The sequence below is a fragment of the Neoarius graeffei genome, chromosome 7 (assembly GCF_027579695.1).
Source record: "Neoarius graeffei isolate fNeoGra1 chromosome 7, fNeoGra1.pri, whole genome shotgun sequence".
In the NCBI taxonomy this organism is placed as follows: Eukaryota; Metazoa; Chordata; class Actinopteri; order Siluriformes; family Ariidae; genus Neoarius; species Neoarius graeffei.
In genome coordinates this window covers 96,705,659-96,726,120 of record NC_083575.1, presented here as the reverse complement: position 1 = coordinate 96,726,120, position 20,462 = coordinate 96,705,659, and the positions used below count along the sequence as shown (strand labels likewise).

General features: G+C 41.3%; 2 protein-coding genes across 3 annotated transcripts in view; both read left to right on the top strand.

The window, feature by feature from the left end:
- psip1a (PC4 and SFRS1 interacting protein 1a) overlaps positions 1-20,462 on the top strand; it is a 29,231-nt gene that overhangs the window by 3,111 nt on the left and 5,658 nt on the right. Inside the window, exons 4-14 of one of the 2 annotated variants that reach the window (XM_060926616.1) lie at positions 1,183-1,321; positions 4,348-4,452; positions 4,889-4,957; positions 6,065-6,124; positions 7,497-7,554; positions 7,757-7,841; positions 7,981-8,185; positions 8,625-8,701; positions 8,978-9,030; positions 19,369-19,439; positions 19,671-19,772. In XM_060926616.1, the coding sequence (XP_060782599.1) occupies positions 1,183-1,321; positions 4,348-4,452; positions 4,889-4,957; positions 6,065-6,124; positions 7,497-7,554; positions 7,757-7,841; positions 7,981-8,185; positions 8,625-8,701; positions 8,978-9,030; positions 19,369-19,439; positions 19,671-19,772 (1,024 nt within the window). The remainder of the gene's footprint in view (positions 1-1,182; positions 1,322-4,347; positions 4,453-4,888; positions 4,958-6,064; positions 6,125-7,496; positions 7,555-7,756; positions 7,842-7,980; positions 8,186-8,624; positions 8,702-8,977; positions 9,031-19,368; positions 19,440-19,670; positions 19,773-20,462) is intronic. The other variant, XM_060926617.1, reaches the window with a different exon arrangement.
- LOC132889793 (uncharacterized) lies at positions 12,355-14,465 on the top strand. Its single transcript, XM_060926618.1, has 2 exons — positions 12,355-13,404; positions 13,547-14,465. Exons 1-2 carry the CDS (start codon positions 12,981-12,983, stop codon positions 13,792-13,794), a joined length of 672 nt encoding a protein of 223 aa, XP_060782601.1. The 5' UTR covers positions 12,355-12,980; the 3' UTR covers positions 13,795-14,465.

The window sequence follows — 20,462 nt, the reverse complement described above, 5'->3', positions numbered from 1 at the left end:
TTCAGCAGTGCATCAGGAACTGAAGAAAAAAATCACCTGAAAAGTGTTTAGTTATGAGTAACGGAGAGATTTCCTTCAAATAAATCCGTCCCGTCTCCCAGTTTCCTGCCTGCTGGAGTCACTGAACGACTTCGGTCACGCTTACACAAAACCAACTGCTCGGGTACGGGACCGAGGGAACAGAACCCATCGCCATGATGTTTCTTTCCTCTCTTTATTTAATAATTATTGGCTGAAGGTTGAGTGAATAATAACCGAGTCGAGGTTATTATTAACTGATTCACTGAGCCTGAGGTGGAGAATTGTTTGTGTAAATACAGGTGATGTATTTTTTAATAATTTATTTTAATCATGTAAGTGTAATAACTCTGAGGCGCAGACTCGTGTCACTGATCTACGCCGAGTCACACAAAATACTTTGTTCTGAAATCGATAAAATAAATCCCAACCCCAGCTTCCCTTTGAATAGTTTTAGCCCAAACTTCGGAGCATCTTTAGTGCTTTTAGGAACAGCATTTTCTTTCATCATCTGTAATTCTTCCTCACTTACGGTGACGAAGCGATTGGACGCCATTTTGCCGAGTCGCTCGAGGGGATTATCGAGAAATAGTCTGAATCTCTCGACCAATCAGAGCACACGATTTTCTATAATCATCTGCGTATTTACACTAAACTGTTATTGTTCTTTTTTCTTTACTGTCTTTTCCATTTTTCTTGTCTTTTTTCCTCCTTTTCTTCCTTTTGCCTGTTTTTTCCTTGCTTTGCTGCTTTATTGTATTTCCTTTATTTTCTTTTCATCTCTTTTCTCTTTAGTTTGTTGTTGCTTTTCTTTTTGTTTTCATGATTCTCATTCTTTCTCTCTCTTCTATCTTTGTCTTCCTGTTTCTTTTTTTCATTAATTCTGTATTTCTGTTTTCCTGTCTTTCTGTATCTTTCCTATCTTTTTTCTTTGTTTTCTGCTATTTAACTATTCTTTTCGGTCTTGTTACTTTCCTTTTATTTTATTGTGTTTTAGTTTTAGCTCTTTCTGTCTTTCCTTCTTTTCTGATTTTTTGTCTGTTTTCTCTCTCACTTATTTGTTTTCCTTTATTTTCCATCCTGTTTCTTTTTTTTATCCTAATAAAGCTGAAGCTGGAAAAGCAGAGTCAGAATTAATTGTTTTTGTCTTTTTTGTTGTTTCAGTGCGTTCCTCGGTCCAAAAGATATTTTCCCGTATTTACCCAACAAAGAAAAATACGGAAAACCAAACAAGAGGAAGGGCTTCAATGAGGGTTTATGGGAAATTGAGAACAACCCCACGGTGGAGCTGAACGGACAGAAGGTAAAACCTTCATACTGTGAAAAAAATCTGACGAATGAATGATTTACCTCAGAGCTGATTACTAGCAGTCAAACATCACGTCTCCATCACATGAACGGCCCGTTTAATGAGCTGTGGCACAGTATTGATGATCTTTAACATGGTAGTGCACATGTTAGTTCTATTAGCATTTAATGCTAAGTGTAATTACAGTGTAAATTTAATATTTTCTTTGTAATTTTTCAACATATCTGAGGTAAATGTTGATATTCTGGATAATTTTGTCTCATTTCCACACTCGCTGTGTGTTTACGTTCCATATAAATGACCTAACAGCTTGTGCTAGCTCGCTAGTCAGCCTCAGTCTTTAACTAGCTTATCCGAGTTTATCCATTAGCTTAGCTTATTAACTTGCCTTTATCCTTTGTTGCCTAAAATGCGAGAGAGCGCAGTCCCGAGGCTGCTGTCTACAGCGCCATCTTGAAAGAAAGATCCAACATGCTAAGTTAGCCACCTAGCTCAGAATTATAGTTGTTTTGGGAAAAAAATATTGTCATAGGTTTGGTTTCTGTTCAAAAACTGATGAGAAAGTAACTAAATTTTGATTTAAAAAAATTAATCGATGTCAGCCAGTGACGTGAATTGTATGTAAATTTAGCAGTTACATGGCCAGCTAGCTATGTGCTAGCATCGTTTACAGTACAGTTTATAACAGCTGTCACTTGTTTGGACCCTTTCTTCTGTTTTTAATGGGATAAATTACATACTGCAGCTTTAAAGGAGCCATGTGTAATGCTTCGAGCCATCCGTGAGGTGAACGTCAATAAAAACACGGCTAACTCCACTTTACATTGTAGCTTGGTGTTTAAAGGGGAAGGGGGTGTGGCTGAGCAGCTCTGTTTAATACTTCATTCCACTTAATCTTGTAACTCAGATTTCTGACCCCTGATTTTTTTTTTTTTTTTTTGGCGGGGGGGAAGCAGGCTCTCGTTCCACTCATAATTCCTACTGGGAAAGACAGGAAGGTCTCAGCAACCCTGAGTTCAGCATGTGACGTCAAAACAACATGGCTGCTCACAGCACGGACAGTAAACAAAGTCGCACTTCTTTACCTTTAAATTCACTTTAAATCCAGTTTACTGCTTTAAGGAGGTAAATATCGTGTACATCACTCGTCAGATTTTTAGCTCACAAAAGATGAAAATAGAGGCGTGAATGTTTTTCCTATTTTGTAGAGATCCACAAGGCCATTATTAAAAAATGTTCTGTTTCCGGTCCACCGGCCGAGTGAGTGCTGTTTGTGCGATTGAAAAATGTATTTATTTTTTTTTAACGCTGGTTTTTCAACTTTTTTTTTTTTAAAGATATTTTTTGGGCTTTTTTCACCTTTTATTGGATAGGACAGTGTAGAGACAGAAAATGAGCAGGAGAGAGAGAGACAGGGAGGGACCGGGAAATGACCTCGGGTCGGAAGTGAACCCGGGTCCCTGGATTTATGGTGTGGCGCCTTATCCACCTGAGCCACGACGCCCCCAGATTTTTGGGCATTTTTTTTCGGGTTCGTAAATCTAAAATCGAACTTGACATTTCCGCATTCCCAGGGCTTTCCACTAAGGCTCATACTAACCAGCCACGACAAATAAATAGCCAGCCGGGGGGAGTAAACACAAAATAAACTCCTGTGCATGCAGTTCCCAGGATTAAATGTATTTTCCACAGACCATTTATTTATTCACTTTACTCAAATACAAAGTAAAATGGCAGTAAATCATCTTTCTTTTCTTGCGTATTGCATCATGAGGCGTTCCTGGCTTGTAAATCTCTTATTTTCGGTGCATGACACATTCACGCAGCTGAGCATGCTATGACTTAACAACGACAACGGTCTGCAGTGGGGCGACACAATTACACACTCAGCCAACATTTCTCCATTTGTGTATGAAAATACACTCCATTCATTTACAACCAACGGTGTCTTTTGACGCCAGCACGTAATTGAACGAGAGAAGACTGGTTTACCGGAGACAAAATAAGCGTCATCTCTGCTTCTGTTCCCTCCGACGGCCCCGACACACTACTGCCTCCGCCGAGTGCACGCGCTCTGAACTGAATCAGCTCTGTGCATGCGCCGTGCGGCACAAAAAAATGTCCGCCACCATGAAGGAAGGAGATCCGGAGTTTTCAAACATTTGCTTAAGTGTGAAATCGCAAAATGGTATTCTAGCGAACAACAAAATAGTAAAGATTCAGAAAAACAAATCATTCAGTGATCATTTTAATAGTGTAATTTCATCCGAACTCGGCCTAACGCTCGATTTAGAACTACAAAAAGTCCGTGTGTCGGACATTTTAAGTACCTTTGTAAAAGTTTTGCAAATGTTGCAGTCAGCATTTAAAATGCTAACTTAAAGTTTTTGTACAAGTTTCAGTTGATTAAACTGTCATTTTATTAAATGTGTCTGCTTTTGTAATAAAAAAGTACTGAAAGAAAAAGCAAACACAGCATTGCGATTTCTTATCCAGCCATATATTAAAAAAAAAAAATCCCTCCCTCCCGACTGAATTTTTTTGCTCACCCGGTGGACAGGAAACGGATTTTTTTTTTTAAGGATGGCCCAAAAACATGAGTAAACGTCAGAAAAGAGTTTCAGGACGACCTGAAAGCAGCAGGAACAGCAGTTAGACTGAGAACAATAAACAACAATGTGCACCGTGTTCTTCAGAAACATTTAGAACTCTTTGGCAAGGGGTGGAGCCTATTTCAGGGCCTGAAAATTAGGCCTGACACAAAGAAACTAGTGAGATCCTGTTCATGACAGTGTTGCAGATCAGAGTTTTTGTGGTCTATCTGAAGTATATGATCATTACAGGTCTAGAAATATTGCAGACCGCACCTTTAAAATGATGCGTCTGTAGCAGGGAGTTGGAAAAAAACAACGGAATTAAATTTCAGACAGCTACCGGTAAAAATAATGGAGTGTGTAATGAGAATGAAGGTGTTGAGTGTGAATGCTGCAGGTGAATCCAGATGGTTTTATTCTGTGCAGGTGATGGCGATGGAAGCGGTTTCGGATAAAGATTCGGACGGCAGCCGCGAGGAGGACGGCGAGAGAAATGAGAAAAGTCAGGAGAAGAAGAAGAAGTCCAGTAAAGTTCGTATCTCTCTCTCTCTCTCTCTCTCTCTGTTTTACTGAGAATAACCGCACGCAGGACTCGTCTCAAAAGCCGCCATTTTGTCTCAAATATATAATAACAGTAATAATCGGGTGTTAGTTCACTGGTTATGATCCTGTCCTAGTGACAGAAGGTTGTGAGTTCAAATCTCAAGACTCCTATCTGTTCTGAGCTTCGATTGTATAAAGGCATCTGTTAAATTAATAAATGTAAATTAATTTAATTAGTTATCGTTCCTTTACAAAACCCAAAACCACATTCGATTATCTAGCGTCGATTATCAGGCCGACCCGCCGCACGGCACCCTGGGTAAAAATCTACGCCAGCGGTAATGACCCAAGTCAGACTATGCAAAGGTGCAGTTAGGTGGGCGGGGCTTGATTACCTGGTTCAGGTGTGTTTGGACTCGTGCAGGTGGCTGGAGATGAGGAGGAGGAAGTGGAGGAGGAAGGTGATGGCATGGAGGTGTCTCTAGTGGAGGAAGTATGTGTTTTTAATCTCTGCATGGGGAGATGTGGGCGTGGCGTGGGCACGCGGTGATGGGTGCAGGGCTCGACCGCGCACACACACACACGCTGCGTCTTCATTTATTCCATTAATCAAAATGTTTCCATCATCCTTTATCACTTCCTGTCTATCAGAGCCTTGTGTGTGTGTGTGTTTGTTTTAATCAAGTTATCGAAGAATTTTATTTGCCTGAATGACAAATTTATTCAATTTATTTTAGTAACTGTAAAAGATTTTCCAAATAACGTTGCACAGGAAACTTGGCGTTTGATGCTTCAAATTAATCATGTTTTGTTTTTGGGGTTTTTTTAATGAATTTTAGCTACAGATTAAAAAAAAATTAAATACTGAAATGTTTTATTTTCTATTTGAGAGTCTTCTGATATTTAAATTAGGTACATGAATGAAAGACAATGTCCTATGTTTGTTTAGTTTTTATACATATATATATATAAAATGTATGAAGTCAAAATAATGTCCATTTTTATACTCTGTGCAAAAGTTTATACACCCCAAGACAAAATTTTAATTTGAAGCAGCAGGACGTGTGTGTGTTCTCTTCTTCAGTCTTTTATGAGTGGTCCAGGTGGTGGGTTTTAACCTTATATATTAGATTATATCCTATATAATTCCACATGTGCATGTCAGATTTCTTCCACAAAATATTTTTTATTTTGCTTCTTTGTCCAAGTAAGTTTGAAAATTCATGATACAGTGTCATGTATTCTCTGCTCCAACAGTTTGCTAATACAGTGATGCTAATGTAGCTAACAAGTACAGGAAGCTAATGGCCACTAGATTAGCTTTCTCCAAATCGCTGCATGTTTAAAGTACAATATCACCACAGTCATCATCGTCAGGTCTCGGTGTCTCAGCAACACCTCAGTCACTTCATCTCGCAGGGAAATAAGAGATCAGGAGTAAAATAAACATCAGGGTGAACATTATTTAAATTTCAGAGGTCCATGTTAATATCCTGTGTGATGAATATTGCGGTAAACTTGGTATAACCCGTTATAAACCCCAGCTTGTGATTGGTCCAGTTCAGTGTGAAATAGTTTTAACTTTTCTTTCCCTCCTCAGGACTCGCCACCGAAAGACTCCTCAGATGCTGTGAAAGTTAAAGGAGTCTGGAAGAAGAAGGTAAGAGCTAAGAGGAGGCGTTAGATTTCTCTGAAGGAGGCGTGGCCTCTGGGGGTCTCTGTTGAAGAAGGCATGGTGTCTAGACATATCCGTCTCGGTGAAGGTGTGGTGTCCGTTAAGTAGGCGTGGTCCCTGTCTCAGTGTGGGAGGTCTGTCCTGTTTATCAATCTCAGTGAAGATGTGGCCTCTGTACAGGTCATTCTCAATGAAGGCGTGGCCTCCATGTCAGTGAAGTAGGCACGGCCTCTCTGTGTGGGAGGTGTGGCCAATTTAACCATCAGTCTCAAATAGAGGTGTGGCCTTTGTGTTAAATTCAGTGTAGAAGACGGTCACTGTTACCCCTTTTCCACCAAAGCAGTTCCAGGTCTGGTTCGGGGCCAGTGCTTAGTTTGGAACCGGGTTTTCTGTTTCCACTGACAAGGAACTGGCTCTGGGGCCAGAAAAACCGGTTCCAGGCTAGCACCAACTCTCTGCTGGGCCAGAGGAAAGAACCGCTTATGTCAGCGGGGGGCGGAGTTGTTAAGACCAACAACAATAACAAGACCGCGAAAGATCGCCATTTTTAAGCGACGAGAAGCAGCAGCTGTACAAACGTGAAGTCATCCATTATTATTGTTGTTGTTGCTGCTGCTGCTTCTTCTGTGTTGTTTTTGCTTCGATATTCGCGCCAAGGTTTATGCAAACGTAGCGACATAACTGATGTATACAGCGACGTAACTGACGTATACAGCGACGTAATGACGTGGCTCCGCGAGCTATGGAAAAGCAAACTGGTTCTCAGCTGGCTCGCAAGTTGAACGAGTTGTAAACCAGCACCAGCACTGGCCCCGAACCAGCCCTGGAACCGATTTAGTGGAAAAGGGGTATGTGTCTCCACTTCAGATAAGGAGGCGTGGCCTCGAGCTCTCACTTCCAATGTAGGAGGCGTCACCTCTTTACTGGCCAGTCCCAGTGAAAAAGATGTGGCTGTTATGTCTCAGAAAAAGGGGTGTGGCCTTAGTGAGCTGACACTAATGCCTCGGTCACAACCGGCTGTACGTGCTCCTACGGCCGGTCTACGTGCAAGAAACGCATGGAGGGCGCGCGTGTGACGTGCTGATTTTCGAGCCGTAGACTGGCCGCAGAGGTTCTTTGTCATGCCAAACAAACTCTACGGGCGCTTACGTTTTTTTTCAGGTTGCAAGACAAACTTGCGCCCAATGTGCGTCTTTCTCCATGAACAAAAAAAATGCAGCGATTTGGGAAACGCCAAAAATTGCACGGGCAAAAAAATCGTACATCTGGTTGTGACCTAGGCTTAAAGTAAGAGTGTAAAACCAATTTGAACATGAAGGTTAATAGCGTGTGTGTGTGTGTGTGTTCATTCATGCAGGCTGAAGCTGAACACGACTCGGAGGATGGAGCTGCGAGCCACACGTCGAGCCCTATGGGTAAAACCAGCTCTAATACCGAGTCAGGGTTTATTTAATAATAATAAGAGTGTACTACTTTTATAGCGCGTTTTACAGGCGAATATCTGAGGAACCATAATAAATATTAAAGGAACCAGTTGTGATTTGATTGTAAGTGTTGAGTGAGTGTGTGGGGTGCCTTTATTTATTTTTTCTTCCCCCTCCCCTCAATCTCTCTCAGCCACTGAGACACCAGCTCCAAAACGGAGAGGCAGGAAACCCAACGCGGAAAAACTGCTTCTGCTGCAGCAACAAGCCTCACATGGGTGTGTGTGTGTGTGTGTGTGTGTTAGTGATCTCTGCACTGAGGTCTTCAAAACACCTTATTTAATTACTGAGAAATAAAGATATTAACTTTTCTGAAGATGGTTATGAATACAGATGGTGGCATTGACTGTGTGACAGAGACGTGGGTGGAGATGGAGAGAAAAAGCGTAAAAGAGCAGCGGAGGATAAGAGCAGGACCTCAGACGGAGAGGAGGAGCGAAGGGCAGAAGGGAAGAAGAAAAAAGAAAAGGATGAGAGCAGTAAAGGAGGGAAGAAAGAGCCAGAGGCCAAGAAGAAGCGCAATACCAAAGAGGAGAGCTCCTCGGAGTCTGACGAGGACGGGGTGAAAAAACACACACACACACTGCTGAGTTCTGGACTCTGATTGGTCCAAAGGTGTTCATTCTCTCTGACAGTACCGCAGGTCTATATGAATGCACTCATTCTGATACGTTACGGTTTCTATAGTAACGGCTCGTCCGCAGGGGCGTGTCCGGCAGACGCTCCACTGTTGATAAACATATTTAAGTATTAAAGATTTCTGTAATGCAAATGAGAACAGGAGCTAACTCCTTTCACTATAAACAGATAAAACATACAACACGCCGCTCTTTAATAAATAAAAATGGTAACGGGTGATAAGTTTCTGTGGTGTCGGAGGAATAAAACACTCAGCGACATGCCGTGAGAGGAAAATAATCAGCCTCGGGGTGGTGACAGTGACTGTGCTTCATCACACCGCCCTGTTACTCATGATGCTTTTTTTTCTCTCACTCAAGCAGAAACGAAACCGTAAACGTGCGAAGCAAACGGCCGACGCAGAAAAAGACGGACGACGCAAACCGGAGGAAATAAACGAGTAAGACACACCACACACACACACGGTTCTAAATTGCAGTGCGGTTTTAAGTTTTAGTTTGTATTAAATTAACAATATTTAGAGTTTATTTTCCGAGTTATTTAGTGCGTCTGATCATCAGAACCCTTTCTCAACTGATTTTAATGCTCGATAAAGTTGGTGAGGTGTAAATTAGTGAATCCGTGTGCTGTGGTGTGACTGCAGTATTATAGATTATCGTTTATCTGATCATCTGCACTGTTTATGTTCATCTCATTTTTCTTTACTTTCCTGCAGGTTGGGTAAAGAGGAGGGGAAGAAAGATGAAAGGAAAGGAGAGAAAAAGAAGGGTGAGCTGAACTTGAGCCACTGAGGACTGTGTATACACACACACACACACACACACACACACACACACTCTCTTACAAAACGTAAAACACTTTCTCATCGGGAGCTTTTGTCTCCAGAACAGTCGCTGACGAGAGCGTCTTCTGTGTGGGGAGGGGGGTAACATTGCCATGGCAACACTATCACGCAGTCCTAGCTAGTACAGGCTAACTAGCCAAGATTATTATTAATTATAATACAACCCCGATTCCAAAAAAGTTGGGACAAAGTACAAATTGTAAATAAAAACGGAATGCAATGATGTGGAAGTTTCAAAATGCCATATTTTATTCAGAATAGAACATAGATGACATCAAATGTTTAAACTGAGAAAATGTATCATTTAAAGAGAAAAATTAGGTGATTTTAAAATTTCATGACAACAACACATCTCAAAAAAGTTGGGACAAGGCCATGTTTCCCACTGTGAGACATCCCCTTTTCTCTTTACAACAGTCTGTAAACGTCTGGGGACTGAGGAGACAAGTTGCTCAAGTTTAGGGATAGGAATGTTAACCCATTCTTGTCTAATGTAGGATTCTAGTTGCTCAACTGTCTTAGGTCTTTTTTGTCGTATCTTCCGTTTTATGATGCGCCAAATGTTTTCTATGGGTGAAAGATCTGGACTGCAGGCTGGCCAGTTCAGTACCCGGACCCTTCTTCTACGCAGCCATGATGCTGTAATTGATGCAGTATGTGGTTTGGCATTGTCATGTTGGAAAATGCAAGGTCTTCCCTGAAAGAGACGTCGTCTGGATGGGAGCATATGTTGCTCTAGAACCTGGATATACCTTTCAGCATTGATGGTGTCTTTCCAGATGTGTAAGCTGCCCATGCCACACGCACTAATGCAACCCCATACCATCAGAGATGCAGGCTTCTGAACTGAGCGCTGATAACAACTCGGGTCATCCTTCTCCTCTTTAGTCCGAATGACACGGCGTCCCTGATTTCCTTAAAGAACTTCAAATTTTGATTCGTCTGACCACAGAACAGTTTTCCACTTTGCCACAGTCCATTTTAAATGAGCCTTGGCCCAGAGAAAACGTCTGCGCTTCTGGATCATGTTTAGATACGGCTTCTTCTTTGAGCTATAGAGTTTTAGCTGGCAACGGCGGATGGCACGGTGAATTGTGTTCACAGATAATGTTCTCTGGAAATATTCCTGAGCCCATTTTGTGATTTCCAATACAGAAGCATGCCTGTATGTGATGCAGTGCCGTCTAAGGGCCCGAAGATCACGGGCACCCAGTATGGTTTTCCAGCCTTGACCCTTACGCACAGAGATTCTTCCAGATTCTCTGAATCTTTTGATGATATTATGCACTGTAGATGATGATATGTTCAAACTCTTTGCAATTTTACACTGTCGAACTCCTTTCTGATATTGCTCCACTATTTGTCGGCGCAGAATTAGGGGGATTGGTGATCCTCTTCCCATCTTTACTTCTGAGAGCCGCTGCCACTCCAAGATGCTCTTTTTATACCCAGTCATGTTAATGACCTATTGCCAATTGACCTAATGAGTTGCAGTTTGGTCCTCCAGCTGTTCCTTTTTTGTACCTTTAACTTTTCCAGCCTCTTATTGCCCCTGTCCCAACTTTTTTGAGATGTGTTGCTGTCATGAAATTTCAAATGAGCCAATATTTGGCATGAAATTTCAAAATATCTCACTTTCGACATTTGATATGTTGTCTATGTTCTATTGTGAATACAATATCAGTTTTTGAGATTTGTAAATTACTGCATTCTGTTTTTATTTACAATTTGTACTTTGTCCCAACTTTTTTGGAATTGGGGTTGTATAAATTAGTTATTTAAATGTATGTTTAAAGCAGGGATGAGAGTTTTCTGCTTTTCGGCAGATTTCCGCTTTTTCTGAGTAAAAAAACAACCTTTTTTATATTATGCCAAATCCGTCGAGAATTATTATTTTTTTAATTAATTGAGAGGGGTTGGGGTATGTTCCTTCATGTTGTTCCAGACATCCCAACCTGCAGAAACTCATTTCAGAGAGGTGTCGTGACACCCCCACCCCACTGATGGGGGGGGGGAGTCATGCCGCACGAATTTTTCCCCCCATCAGCGGGGGGGGGGTTGAGTTTCTGCAGGTTGGGATGTCTGTAAACCAATCAGGATGCTCTTTGTCTAGCATGTGCTTCATGAACAGGCACACGTGCAGTCTCTCTCGCTCTCCGTCATATGCGCGATGCAGACATTGTTTCGCGTGCACGCTGTTGTTTGCTTGATATTCTCCAATTTGCGGGCATCAGGGAGCCGCTATCAATATGCGGGAGACTCCCGGAACTTCCGGGAGACTTGGGATGTCTGTTGTTCAAACTTTATTAACTCCAACGATGTTTACACGTTATTTGTAAGTCGCCGTCTTTAGTCTCGTTTAATCTCGTTGAATGTGATGTAAAATTCGTGTTCTCTACATTGTTATTGGTCAAAACATCGATGTCGAGACCATAATAGCCAATCAAAACAGTTTTTACAAAAACACCCACATCCGCTTTCTTTTATCAAAGCTTACACATGTTCGTGAGCTGCATATCAAAAATACTTTCCTCTAATCGGCGTGTTTTCTCAAGATGCCGAATACTATTGATAAGTGAGATGAAGCGAAGGTGCGTGAAATTGATGCTGGGATAAAAAACAAGTTTAGCAAAAGGAAAGCGAGAGAGGAGTGTGAGAGAGAGAGAGCAGAAGAGAGCCGGGTTAGAGCATGTAAAAACCCAGGAGGCGCTGGCTAATGAAAGAAAAAGGAAAAAAGAGACGACTGATGAGCTTTGGGCTTTGGCCAAGAAGCTGAAGAAGAATTCTAAATGATTTAATGAAAATTTGTTTCAAAAATAACTGGAAACTGTAAACAACTGTAAAAAGTGTGAATGGAATATATGCTCTTCCTTTTGAAGAAAACATACAAGTGATGTGGACAGTAAGATAAAGACAGTCCCCATAAAATACGCATTTGTTTGATTCAATACACTGAACATATGATGATTTGAATGATAGCTACAGTGTTGATAACTGTAGAACTTTAAAGTTTAGACATTGTGAAGAAATCTCATACAAGTAATGTGGACATTAGGAAAAGGTCAGTCTCCATAAGAGAGAGAGATATATATATATATATATATATATATATATATATATATATATATATATATATATATATGTATGTATATATATATATATATATATATATATATATATATATATATATATGTATGTATGTGTGTGTATATGTTTTTATTTAATTCAATATATTGAATATATGAAAATTTGAATTATTAATGGAACTGTAAATAACTATGAATTTTAATGGACATTTTTTAGAAAAACAAGTGTTGACAATGGGTAATAACCAGTCCCCATAAAATATAGATATTATTCTGAATTTTGAGACATATTCTATATAATAGTGTTTTTATTTCAAGAAGTATGAAAATAGGCATCAGGGGCCTCATTTATAAAACTTTGCGCAGGATTTACGCCAGAAGATGGCGTGCGCATGAAACTCAGAATGTGCGTGCGCGGGGGCGTCGTGGCTCAGGTGGATAAGGCGCCATACCATAAATCCGGGGACCTGGGTTCGATTTCGGCCCAAGGTCATTTCCCAATCCCTCCCCGTCTCTCTCTCCCGTTCATTTCCTGTCTCTACACTGTCCTATCCAATAATAAAGGTGAAAAAAAGACCAAAAAATATCTTTAAAAAAAAAATGTGCGTGCGCACAGAAATATTCTGATTTATAAAACTGTGCACACGCACGTTCCACGCCAATTTCCCTTTATAAATCACAATCCACTCCAAGTTTGCGGCACCTGTGCGTACCTCAAGACACACCCACAATTGCCTATAAATATTCAGCGAAACGCCCTTAATGAATATTGATATCTGTTGGACAACATGCCCAAAACAGAAGGAAAGACAAAGAAGCGCAACTTCACCGACTGTGAAGTTGAAGTGCTAGTAGATGAAGTGGAGCAGCGTCGAGCTGTTTTGTTTGGAGGCCATAGTACGGGAGTTACAAATGCGAAAAAAACGTGTGAATGGCAGCATGTGGCCGACGCGGTCAATTCTGTAGCTTCACAAGGCCGTACTATGGCAGAGGTTAAAGAAAAAAGATCCAACATAAAGGTGGACGCCAAGAAGAGGATCGCGGCACACCGCCAAAGCGTCCGTGCAGCGGGCGGGGGGAAGGGGGAGCCGGAGCTCACCCCACTGGATCGAAAACTGGCTGGCATTCTAGGGGAAACCCTCCTGAGTGGAGTTGAGCGTGAGGAGGAGGGTGACACCGATGCTGGGCCACATGAACCAGCCCAAGACTCGGGTATGTAATTTTTTTTTGGTTGTGTATCAGGGACCCACCTCACATTGCCCGTGTGCCCCCTTGTTTGAAATGGGTGTGAAATTAATTGAAATGAGTCTTCATCCAGAAAAAGTATTTTATTAACAAAAAAATTCCCTCGCAGTTGCTGGGTGTGCCAGTGAGGCCAGCAGTGTGTCGGCTGCGGCAGCGGAGGTCCCAAGGACGTCCACGGCCTCCGATGCATGTGCATCCATGCCGAAACCAGCCACCAGCGCCCGTGTCCTAACAGATTCAGTGCTGCAGGTGCAGCGGGAACATGTGGATGCCGTCCGCGAGATCGCCCGGGAGTTAAAAGAAATAAATGAGTTGTCTGCATTAAATTCCAGCATTAAAGAATTTCTTAAAAAGTAATCATTTGTTTCCATACCTAATTATTTACAAGCGGCGCATCACCACCTCGCGGTTGTAAGTGGTCTCCTCAGGCGTTTGGGGGTTCATAAATGGCGTGAGCAGCCACCGTTTTTAGCAGATACCCACCGTCACCTACAACATAACTGAATGAGTAAAGGGTTGAATATTTAGAAATGGTCTAAGAATGGTTACAAATACTTTCAGGATTTACGCATTAATCACCCGCACCCAGACAAGTGCACAAAATTAAGGATTATAAATGTTAAGTCAGTCACGTCTTTGATGCGCGATGTTATGTTTGTGTTAAACTTCGATTATTGAACCAATTTCGGGTCGTTCTCCCCGTTTCCTCCTGAGGTCGCGTTTTCCGCGTTTCCCTTTTTTGTGTGCGTACGCATGGGTCAGAGCTTGCGTGGAGGTGCGCACGTTTTACCGTCAAGTTCACTTTTTATAAATACCGAAGCTTGCATAGAATGTGGCGTACGCATTCTTTTGTGCGTACGCATCGTTTATAAATGAGGCCCCAGGTGTTTTAATTAACTACAGCTCAGAGTGCAGGAAATGGGGTGTGTAAGGTCTCATTTTGAAAAAAATTTCACGGGGATGTCCTTCGGCGCCCTCAAGACATTTTACAGATTTTCTGTTTTTTTCATCAGGACCCACTCTCATCCCTGTTAAAGGTTCTTGTGTGATTATTGGCTCGTCTGTGTTAAAATATTACACCGATACACGATTTAATCATCAAGAGGGGGAAAGATGATGAGTGTTTCTACTATTTCTGGTTTAAGGAGAGTAAAAACCTCGTATTTAATCACCCGCGAATTCTCGTTAACGTTATTTGAAAAGTCTTCAATCTGAAACTTTCTTGTTCTGTTTAATGTTTTTGAGTCAAAATCTGTTTTTTTTTTTTGTTTTTTTTTTCTCTCGTTCAGTCACGTGTGTGTGTGTGTGTGTGATAAATTTTATTTTATTTTTTTCTTCCCTCCCGCTGCCTGAAAGCAGAGCTCCTGATGAGTTTATGAGCAAAATATTTACAGGGCCATAAAAATCCCCTGAATAGAATAATAGTATTACAGCACCGTGAACGAACCATCGAATTGTATTGTGTTTTTCACCTCAATAAATCATTATCGTGATCCCAGTAATGAGAGACACATCGCAGTTACGATACATATTTATCTGTTTCTTTGACGCCGCATGCCATGCGCTAGAAACAACACCGGCACGTTTATTACGTTGCGAGTCTGCTGGGTGCCTGGGGGACAGCAGTGCACCAGCGCCTTCACTTTACACCACTACTATAGAGTCACAGCCCAATATCATCACACACAAGAACTAATCGATATCGATCCACAAACTGTTCAGTAATAATTACTAATTAACTGAGCACGAGGTCTTAACAGGAAACCATCAGCCCGAGGTGTTGACAGTACGGGCTCAGTCTGTACGAAAAGAGCGAGTGAGCGAGGTTAAGAAGCGGTTTATTATCTGCCTTTTTGATTTCTAAGATTAAAACATGAGGCGTGATGCTGCTTTCAGTTACGTCATGTTTGTAACGTAGTTGAGTCGTGCGTGCAGAATAAACAGCTAGTGGTTTCAAAACTGAATTGTGGTTAACGGTTTCTGAACGCTCTTCACTGCTCGTTTCTTGAATAACTCACTGACTTTCGTTTGTCTTTTGTGTTTCAGACATTTTTGATTCTGTTTTGGTTTTCAGGTCATCTTTTTTGTCTTTTTTTTTTGTAACATTGAAAGCCAGCGCCTTGGAAAGCAAATCCGTAATCACCCGCGGGCATTACGGGAAAATACTGCCCGCCAAGGAGCCAATCAGAGCGCACGATTTTACCGGAAGTAGCTCGTGCCATAGAATAATTATATTTCCATGAGTATGCAGAGTCTGAAATCATTCAGGTTAAAAAGCATGCAATACAAAGATATTCTGCCGGCTATGAAAAATCCAGGAGGATAAAAACCTCCGGGGGGGAAAAAGCCGACTGGAGAACGGACTCCTCGACCGACTGCAGCGTCTGAGCTCCGAGAGTTTGAGCTGCGATCTTTATATTTCAAACTTGATGTCAGACAGCCGTCTGGTTCCAGCTGTCACCTGTCCAGCAAGCTCATGGATTAATAAAACCATTTTAATTAGTTTTATATGGAACTGTGGTGAATATTTTCTGTAAAATGTGTGAGTAAATAATCCCTTTTTTTTTAAAGCAAATTAAAAATAAGTGCTGGATGGAACCCATCTCTCTTATAGAAATAAAGATACAGATTTTGTCAGTTGTTTGAGACACACACACACACACACACCCTAGACTCCTATTGGTAGTAATGAATTGAAAAGAGTAGGACTGCTGCCGGTGTGTCTCAGCGTGGAGCAGTTAAAGTTAAATCACATGTATAATGTGATGAATGGGTACGCTCCCAAATACTTATGCTCTCATATAACAATAGTTTCTACACAGCATAATCATAACACGAGGGCCAGTGTCCGTTCTTGTAAAGTGCCTGAGTCAATAATGTGACCACACGTGCTTTTTATTTTATTTCTACACCGGTATCATGTTATGGAATAGTTTCCACTTTCCATGAAAGGGGAACTGAAGTCATTTTTAAACTTGCTTTATTTCTTAATTAACATGTTATTCAATTACGTTTTGGGTTTTAGTAACCTTATATCGTGACTCATATTTACAACTAATTGCAGTTAAATATGATACTTATCGGCCTATTTGGTTTTTAGCCGTGTTGAATTTAGTTCGTTTGGTCCACGGCAGGCGTCGCTTATCCGCGCGATCTTCATGAGACTTGTGCGAGACTTCGAAACATGAAGAAGTGTCAGCCAGGTGTCAGCGCCACCATTTTGAAAACTGTTTTCCAAACGAAGTATTGCACAAAAACGAGTTTAAATGACGATTACTGCCGACTTTTTTCAAACTTTCCTGATTGCTATCAAAACAAACAAAACTTCCGGCTCGATTACGTCAGCGTTCGAAAGAGGGCGCACGTGGCTTTTGACAGCGTTGGCAGATGTTGGTGACTTTGATTTCCGCTGTACGTTTTACTTCCGTCCTACGATGTCTCGCACAGGTCTCAACGAATCTCGTTTACGGCCGTCGCTTTGACATACGGACTGATATATTACAGAGCAGATTTCACACACTCAGAACTTGTTATAGCAGCGACAAAATAGCGATCAAACATGCATTCCTGTATTTAATAAAATGAGAAACAGAATTTTGATAAAATTTTGCCTTCAGTTCTCCTTTAACAGCTTAAGTATCAGAGGGGCTTTTAGAAATCAGGTTAAGACTTTTTTATGGAATAGAGTAACAGATTCATAATGAATTTGGTGAGATTTGTCTCTTTGCAGGGTGGTGTTATTTATCATCTTATGATTTATCCCATTTTGTTTTAGTAATGTTCTTGGACTTGTCTGTGTAAGTTTTGTGTCTTAACATCAAGGACCATGTTGGAAATAAGTATTTTTCATTTTAACATATTATCCTTTGGACTTTTATTGTCTCTCAGTCCAAAATAAAATAAATAAATCAAATCGGTGTGTTTACAGTCAGGGTCCCTGTAGTGGGACGTTTGTGGGGATGTTGTTGAGGCACAAAGCTGTCAGTGATCAGGCCGATGCGTTACCGTATTCTCTTTAGTATGGAGCTCCACTAATAAAGTAACTGCAGTAAACTGTACTGTATATACAGGTCTAATGTTTACTCAATCAGACACACTGATGGATTTGATTTCACATTAATGAGCCTGTGTGGAAGGGGGCGGGGCTTACAGGGGCTGTCTATTACTGTCAGGGTTCGAAACACCAGCGCGGAGTCCCAGGATGTGTAACGGTTATTGTAAACATCACTGTTTATCGCAGTAACGTGATTTCATTCTGTTACACGACCCTGATGCAGAACCTTACACTCAAGCGTCTCTCTGTGAGAAAGTGTTCTGCTCGCGTATATATAATATACAGTATATGAGTGTGTGTGTGTGTGTGTGTATCTATAACTTCACAAATGCTATGAAAAGCTACTTTAAATGACCCGATGTCCTCATACAGTGCTGCTTGAGTTTGTGAACCCTTTAGAATTTTCTATATTTCTGCTTAAATATGATCTAAAACCTCACCAGATTTTCACACGAGTCCTAAAGGTAGACAAAGAGAACCCAGTTAAACGAATGCAAATAAAATATTATAAGTGGCTACTTATTTATGGAGGAAAATGATCCAATATTACAGACAAGTAAGTGGCAAAAGTATGTGGTGCAGTAATAATGGCAGCTGATCGTTTGCTGTAACTGTGGATCAGATCCTGAACGTCAGCTTGGAGGAGTTTTCTCCCGTTCCTCTGTACAGAGCGGCTTCAGCTCTGGGGTGTTGGTGTGTTTCCTCACATGAGCTGCTCACACAACATTTCTGTTGGATTAAGGTCAGGACTTTGACTTTGAGATCCAGTTTATAGATAGACGTCCTGCGTTTCCCTTTAAAATCTTCCAGAATGATTCGGAATTCATCGTTCCATCAATGATGGCAAGCTGTCCGGGTCCAGATGCAGCAAAACAGCCCCAAGCCGTGATGCTACTGCCACCGTGTTTCACCGTGTTCCTGGAATGTAGTGTTTTCTTTCTCCAAACACTTCTCATTTAAACCAAAAAGTTCTATTTTGGTCTCATCCATCCATAAAACTTTTTCCAGTAACTTTCTGGCTTCTCCACATGATCTTTAGCAAACTGTAGTTGGGCAGCAATGTTCTTTGTGGAGAGTGGTATCTTTCTCTTACCAACCCTGCCCCACACACACACACCGTTGTTGTTCAGTATTCAGTTCTCCTGATGGTGGACTCCTGAACATGAACCAATGTGAGAGAGGTCTTTAGTTATTTAGAAGTTACTCTGGGTTCCTCTGTGACCTTGTGGACTATCACACGCCTTGCTCTTGGAGTGATGTTTGATGGTCCACTCTTGAGGCTGAGGAGGAGAGCAGTGATCCTGAACTTCCTCCATCTGTCTGGAGTCCAAACTCTTTACAGATGGTTCTGTGACCTTCTCCAGCCGGATGACCGTCTCTGCCTCTTTATCTGAAGTCCTCAGGAACCTCCTGTGTTCCTGCCATGATACGCTTCCACAATCATGTTGTGAAGATCAGACTTTTGATGGATCTCTGTTCTTTAGATGAAACAGGGTGAAAACTCGCCTGATTTATCACCATGTCGACTGAAATCACCTGACTCAAATTTCACCTTCAGATTAAGGGGATCACATACTTTTGACACTCACTGATCCATAACATCATTGGATCATTTTCCTCAATAAATAAATGACCAAGTGTTATAATATTGTCTCTTTCGGTTAATTGCGTTCTCTTTATCTACTGTTGGGTAAAAATCTGATGTTTTGGGTCAAATTTATGCAAAAATTGAGCGAATTCTACAGGGGGTACAAACTTTCAAGCACCATTGCACAAATACTGAACTGATATCATTATATAGTGCAGAAAAAATAATTTAATACAGTAAAAATGTGCTGTATTCCAGCTTGTTTGTTTATTGTGGTGTTTCTCTCCAGACGTGTCGACGGAGTCGCGGCTACAGAGGTTACACGGCGAAATTAAAATCTCACTGAAGATCAACAACCCGGTGAGTCGAGTGCTTCAACTCCACACACACACAGACACCCTGAGTGTATTACCCAGAATCCACCGGTATATAATGTGTGTAATTATAAACCATGTGGTTAATAAGTCTCGTTTTCCTTCAATAACAGGAAGCATGTACGGTGCTGCAGCTTCCTCTGTGTGTGTGTGTGTGTGTGTGTGTGTGTCCCCTCTGATGGACGTGTGTTGGGTTTAACGTCTGGGTGTGTTTCAGGATGTGAAGAAGTGTCTGGTGGCTCTGGATGAACTGGGCTCACTACAGCTCACCACTCAGCACCTGCAGAAACACTGTGAGCTCATCGCCACGCTCAAGAAGGTCAGAGAAAACACACACACACACACACACTCAGGATAAATCTCATCCGTGTGCTGGAGTTCACCAGGTGTGTAAAGTGTTGAACTGGAACAGGGGCGTTCAGTTTGTGTGATGTAATGATTTAATCCTCCATAAACGACGTTACTCTGATGTTTTTTTTTGTGTTTGGGGTTTTTTTTCTCCAAACCTGACATCGTTCACATGTTTCACACAGGAGCTCAGCAGTCAGTGATCTCATGGTGCACTAGTGTGAGATATCACTCATAAACATAAATAAAACTCAAGATCTACAATAAAACAGGATCCACACGTCAATGTGGAATGATGCTTTCCATCACACTAGATGGAAAATACTTTGAGTTCATTAACGTAAAATAAATAAAAGTTTAACTTGGTTAACGTTACACACGTGCTGTATGTAGTATACAGCTAACATCACTTTATTCTGTTTATCAGGGGGAAAAATGGCGTAAAGTGGTATTTTGCTGGTTTTTAGCCCAAAGACAGAATAAAGGATAAAGATTTTGATGTTAAGATGAAGTTTTCTTCCAACATCATATCGTTACTGCTGATGATGATTAGAAAGTGATTAAATATGCAGGTTGGTTTGTTTTCTTAGATGGAACGATGCTCTTGGTATATTACAGCTTCGAGAAATTCCTCCAAAAATTGAGAGGAGTTGATGTCAGA

Excerpts from the sequence above, each read along its gene's own strand:
- LOC132889793 (XM_060926618.1), top strand. The coding sequence starts at position 12,981 with ATGCCCAAAACAGAAGGAAAGACAAAGAAGCGCAACTTCACCGACTGT. Across the intron at positions 13,405-13,546 it reads TGAACCAGCCCAAGACTCGG|TTGCTGGGTGTGCCAGTGAG; the intron begins GTATGTAATTTT and ends ATTCCCTCGCAG.